This window comes from Triticum aestivum, chromosome 3B (genome assembly GCF_018294505.1).
Source record: "Triticum aestivum cultivar Chinese Spring chromosome 3B, IWGSC CS RefSeq v2.1, whole genome shotgun sequence".
NCBI classification, from domain to species: Eukaryota; Viridiplantae; Streptophyta; class Magnoliopsida; order Poales; family Poaceae; genus Triticum; species Triticum aestivum.
In genome coordinates, this window is record NC_057801.1 from 740,265,632 (window position 1) to 740,271,410 (window position 5,779).

Sequence of the window (5,779 nt, forward strand, 5' to 3'; positions counted from 1 at the left end):
CTACAGCCTCAACACCCTCAGCAATATCTCTTTTCTCTTCTCTTCCTTGATCTTGCTAGCAGCCAAAACATAACAAGACAAGCAGAGGCACATTGGACCAGCAGAAAGACAGTGTTGCTCCAGTTGAATTGAATCACATGCTTGTGCAATCCCAGCAGCATGGCACAGCATTTCCCTTACCTGCCTCCCAATGATGCTAGCACTTGAGTGACTGTCCTCCCTTGATATGCACATTGCTCGCATCCATAAATTAACCAAGGGCCCAAGGCCCAACTAGTTTCTTCTCGGTTGGCAAAAGGCCAACTTCCTTTTTTGACTTGCCATACCAGTTCATCATTATATCTTCATGTCCTTGCAGCACAACTGTAAAACCATACTACATTCTAGCAGTCTACAGTTGTATTTCAAAGGAGAGGTCTCAAAAGAAGAAGAAAAAGCGCAGCTGTAAAACCTACAGAGCTGCACCTGACGGGGAGCCATGTTGAGATAATTCAATATGATCAAACAACAGTACTATCCTACACACTGATCACTAGAAGGGTGTTTAACCATACACGCGGAGCACTTGGAATTTTAAGATCCAATTTTGTTTTAACTGTTCTGACACTAGGTTTATGAAACTATAGACCCGCCAGTATCAAGTCACATAAACTAGATTTGACAGATACTGATTCTCAGACATTTTTTGTCAAGCTGGTTTCTGACATGGTCGATGCAACTAATCTTGCGCCTTGAAAGGAAGTCAGTAATAAGAAGGGAATTAGTATCTACATGATTTCAGTCACTTACAAGGTTGTACAGGGATTTCTTTCTTCTTGAATTCGACAAAACAGTGTATAGAGCCGTGTTAAGTTTCAAACTATGATGGATGATAATACAGTCTGTACAAAATCAAAACCACTTCAGACAAAGGAAAATGAAGGGTCCTGAGGTGCACAAAAGAGCAAAACCAAGGCAAGGTGCACTACCAAGATGACCCAGTAGATCTAGCATAACAGCAGCAGAATTCTTCCAATTGTCCATTGTCACTATTCACTCAAGCTTCTTAAGTTTGTCAACAGATGCAACCTTCTCTTGCTCAACGGGGAAGTACTTGATTCCGATGAGATCACCAACTTTGCTGATAACCTGAACAATTTGCATGAAATTATGATCAGGGGGTGTATTGTGTACACAACGCATAATCTACAAATGCATTCACATTCCATGGATTCAGATCAATCGTACTCTGTATTTGGAATTAAAGTGAAAATGTCGCAACAAAGCATGTAGGGGCATTGACAAGAGTGTTGACTTTACCTCCAACCCTTTAATTAGATCCTCCCTTGATTGAGAAGCTGAGATACATATCCTAGCTCTGGCAAGTAGTAGTGGCGTTGCAGGAAATGCAACAGTCACAACAGCAACCTAGAATTACAGAACATGCCACATTAGCGAAAAGAAAATAAGAACTTCACCAAATAAAAACATAAACATGAACTGCTTGAGAAATTCTCATGCAAATGTAATAAACAGATGACGACGTGCATCTAATGGATCATCGCTACATATGAACACTCACATTTTGTCTCAAGCACTCCCTTGAGAATGCAGGAATTTTAGCAGGATTGTAAAGCATGATAGGCATGACAGGTGAGTCATTATCTCCCAGCACCTCAAAACCCATTTTCTGAAGCTCTGAACGGAAAAAATTGCTGTTCTCCCGAATCTGAGCAAGTTTCTTGGCCCCTATTTACAGCAACAACTGCGTTAGGAATTTCCCCAAGACAAGAGACACGTGGAAGCCCTAAAAAGCATTAAGTCCTTCCTGATATACCTCTGTTAGATCCATCTTCCCCAAGGACAACCTTTATCGCAGAGATGACCTGCTGGACTGCTGGAGGGGACATGGATGTTGCATAAATATGGGCTGGGCATGCGTGCTTGAGATGGTGAATGATCTCCTAAGAATATAGAATGGCATATGGGTCAGATTTATCAAATATAACGTTCAGTCAAGAATTGGTAGGTGGCCCTTTCATACTTTTGATGCTGCAATATAACCTCCACACGATCCGAATGATTTTGTAAATGTTCCCATCATGATGTCCACATCAGCTGGATCCACTCCTAGTAGTTCGCATACACCTCTTCCAGTCTTTCCAACAGCTCCAATACTGTGTGCCTCGTCTAAATATGTGTAAGCCTGTTAAGATGTTTATAAGAACTCCAAGTCAATACACCAATACATCACTACCACTCTACCAGTTTGAAATTTTTGAACAGCTTGTGAACTTGAGTTTTTCAGGCACAAATTTTGAACACCAATACTTCAATAAATATGCTACAAGTAACATTTCAAGCATGCAAGGAAGTACAGTTTTTCAGTACTGATTAAAAGAACAAGGAATCAGTATGCACAATTCTCACACCTTGTATTTCTTGCAGACAGCCATAATCTCAGGGAGGTTGCATAACTCCCCTTCCATGCTATAAATTCCCTCAACAATCACAATTATCTTCTTCCATGGTCTGTGCGTACGAGGTTGCCCCCCTGCAATCTGCTCCCTCAGTACGTCTTCCAAATGTGCGGGGTCTGGAAGAAAATAAGGCAAGCATTAAACTTCCTGCTTAATCGTTAAGCACACTACATGAGATACAGCTGTTAGTGAGCTTACTGTTATGTTGAAAAACCCGGACAGTAGCCCCTGAACCCCTGGCTCCATTCACTATAGAAATATGGTTCAATGAATCACTAACTATCAGCCCCCCCTGGTATCATTAAAATACATTAGTCCAGCATGTATCAGAAAAAAAGAAGACAAATAAAATACTCTGCTCACCACAGACCTTCCCAATCAGAATAGGAATGATCGCAGAATTTGTCACATAACCCATGCCAAAAAGAATAGCCGCAGGCTTGCCAACAAATCGTGCAACTAGTTCCTCGAGCTCTGTGTGCAGCTTAGTATTTCCTAAGATTATAACAGATCAATTAGCATTAGTTTCACCATATTATTGAAGTATTAAATTGAGGCAAACTATGGCATGGACATATAAGCACCTACCTCCATCAACTCTGGCACTGCAAGTACTGGCAGAATATTTCTTGAGTGACTCGATAACACGAGGAGTGCAGTACTCATCTGCTGCAGCAAAACCAAGGTAGTTGTAGGAACCCAAGTTAAGACACTTGGATGTTTTTGTGGTACGTCTGCGTTAAAGATGCACTGAATTAGAGACTAGCATTCATCCGGGGATAACATTTGCTTATGCTAATTAGGTGTGTAGTCAAATGTGAGGAAAACATACTGGAGTGTCTTGTTGCCATCATTTGAGTGACGCTCAACTACATCGAACCAAGCATCGGGCGCACTGGCAATAGGTCGGCCAAAACAGTCCTGCCCACCCAACAAGGAAAGGTAAACAAAAAAAGTGATCAACATGTCATTCCAGAGGGTGCATATCATAGTGAAGCATCATCCCACACATCACTCTCCATAAAAAAAATCATTGGACGCATTGCAGAGATATGGTTTCACACATATCTATTCAGACTAAAGATTAGTTCTTTCTGATAACTATTTATTCTGCACATTGGAGTGGAATAGCACAGAAAAATGCTGAAGGATGAATGACACACTCAACATGGATCAAAACAAGCAACCCTTTCACTTCATTCACCTATTAATGAGAAAAATGGACCAAAGTTTCACTTGAGATCTCATGGTTCTAGCATAAAAATTGGGGTTTATGTATGTACATAAAAGGCAAAGAAAAAAAGGATAAAGTAAGCTAGCAAGCACAATAACAGATCAAATGAATTTTCAGTTGGGACAGTTTCCAAGTCTCCATCATGTGATCTACCTAAGCAGGCACTAAATTTACCACACCCACCACCACTAGGCAACTCAAGTCAACTAAGTCAGAATTACATGATCCAAGCCCCCCTTCAGAGAAAAAAAAAGTTGTAATTCTGTGAATCGTCAAAGTGGGGAGGAGATCTCACCTGGATGCGGAGGTAGAGGCGGCGCGTGTAGAAATCCTCGTACCCCAGGCAAATGGGCGCGTAACCCTGCGGAGTCAACAGCAGGAGCAGCGTCAGCACCGGGGGGGAGAAGAACAGGACGAATCTGAAGTAACGGACGGACCTTGAGGTTGCTGGATTTGCCGGCGTCGAGGATCCGGCGGAAGAAGTCGCGGAAGTGGCCGAAGGCGAAGAGGAGGCCGTAGCTGAAGAGCGTGGTGAGCGCGGTCAGGTACGGGAGCCTCACCATCCTCCTCGCTCCTCCTCGCTCCCTTCGACGCGGCGCGCGGCGGGGGGCGGGAGGGGGCGGGAGCGGTGTTTATTGGCCGCCTGGGCGCGCGACGGGGTCGTCAACGGCGGCGTGGGGTGGCGACCGGCCAATGGTTTCCGATGGCGACTGGCTAGATTGGAAAAATTGGAATCTTTGGGATTAGGGTGGGGGGTGAGGCTAACGGGGCGGTGGCGACGCGCGTTTGAACGTGGACGGCGACGACGGGCGCAGCGCGTCACGGACACGGTGGGGGGTCCGGCTCCAGCTCACCCGCGGAGCACCGCACCGCGCCTCACCTCCGTTGATTTCCAGGTAATTTCGTTTCAACAGAAAATTCTCCGGTTATTGCAAAATATTTTTCAGGACGATCGAGTCCTACTTCCGGAGAGGCGACTAGTAGTATATATATACTGTACATATAAGGCAATGCTTCCTCTCTAAAAAAAATAAGTGTTAACGTTCTTTTATTTCTTTTTTTTCACGAATACGCAAAGCTTGCGTATCATTTCATTGATAGAAGACACGGACGCAAGAGGGCGTGAACATGGTGCCCGGAGCAAAGAAGACATGGGATGCTCGGCCCAAAACAAGAAATAACACAGCTAAACCCCCACCCCCCTAATCCGGCCTCAAGCCATAGAAGGCGAGGAGACGGGACACAGGAACTCTGGCCGTGTGTCAACCTCACGAGAACGTCCGCCCCGCCCCCACTGCTCCAGACTCGATCGGATCAACATACCCCCACCAAAAGCGTCGGGAGATCGAGAAGTGGGCAGCAGGACCTGGCCAAGTCGGAGCCAGAAGACATGGGAGAAGCACCGTGGAAGTCGTACATAGCGCCCTGAAAAACCACGCCTTGAGCAGCAGCCCGAACCAACATGACGTCCAACATCTCCAAAAACAAACACCGGGGACATGGCGAGCCAACAAGACGGCGCCTTCAAGAAGGAGGACGACGCTGTGGCGCCACCATTGTCCGATCCAAGGAACCAGACCTAGGGTTTCCCCTGGAGCTCGAAGAGGGGCATAGAAAAGGGCCATAGCAGCGCCTCCAAGGAGGGAACGACACTTGCAAGCGTCGTCGCTGCCAGCATCGGCAAGCCATCCAGACCTAGAAAACACGGCCACAACTCTAGCAGACTCTAGCCCTACCACACTGGCCATCTCTGATGCCCCAAATCAATAAACCCCAACTGCCGCAAACAATATGATGATGTCAGTTGACATAGCACCACCTCTACGACGCAAAACCCCCTTCCAGCAAAGAGTACACCAAATCCAGTCGCCAAATCCCTTTTCAAACAAGAGAGAGCCCCAATTGCAGCAAATAGGACTCATGTTTCACTTCTTCCCAGTTTAGAAGACGAAGCTTATATTATTGTCAGGAACTTTGTGCGCATCTTTCCTTCATGGAAAGATTATACCACAGACAAAGGAACTTTGTGCGCAACTTTGTGCGCAACTTATGCGTAAGTAATGTACTAATGTTATTCATGGTAATT

The 5,779-nt window shown here is 45.3% G+C and overlaps 1 protein-coding gene across 2 annotated transcripts; it reads right to left on the reverse strand.

Moving 5' to 3' along the window:
* Nucleotides 1–746: 746 nt before the first annotated feature.
* On the reverse strand, nt 747–4,450 carry LOC123072112 (long chain base biosynthesis protein 2d). 2 transcript variants are annotated; one of them, XM_044495668.1, is made up of 12 exons: nt 4,131–4,450; nt 3,989–4,054; nt 3,292–3,380; nt 3,048–3,193; nt 2,823–2,954; nt 2,658–2,708; nt 2,412–2,575; nt 2,024–2,185; nt 1,817–1,943; nt 1,562–1,728; nt 1,300–1,407; nt 747–1,128 (listed from the first exon to the last, which is right to left on the reverse strand). In XM_044495668.1, the coding sequence occupies exons 1-12, from the start codon at nt 4,254–4,256 to the stop codon at nt 1,033–1,035; spliced, it is 1,434 nt and encodes a 477-aa protein (XP_044351603.1). In that variant the 5' UTR covers nt 4,257–4,450; the 3' UTR covers nt 747–1,032. The 2 variants fall into 2 exon arrangements, with proteins under 2 accessions (XP_044351603.1, XP_044351602.1); XM_044495667.1 differs by having other exon boundaries at nt 2,658–2,751; nt 2,830–2,954; nt 4,131–4,449.
* Nucleotides 4,451–5,779: the final 1,329 nt, after the last annotated feature.

What these genes read in the sequence shown, in the direction of transcription:
- LOC123072112 (XM_044495667.1), bottom strand. Translation starts at nt 4,256, where the DNA reads ATGGTGAGGCTCCCGTACCTGACCGCGCTCACCACGCTCTTCAGCTAC. An exon ending in GCAAATCCAGCAACCTCAAG is followed by an intron (nt 4,055 to 4,130) that starts GTCCGTCCGTTA and finishes TTGACTCCGCAG; the next exon opens with GGTTACGCGCCCATTTGCCT. An exon ending in GGAAGATGGATCTAACAGAG is followed by an intron (nt 1,729 to 1,816) that starts GTATATCAGGAA and finishes TGCTGTAAATAG; the next exon opens with GGGCCAAGAAACTTGCTCAG.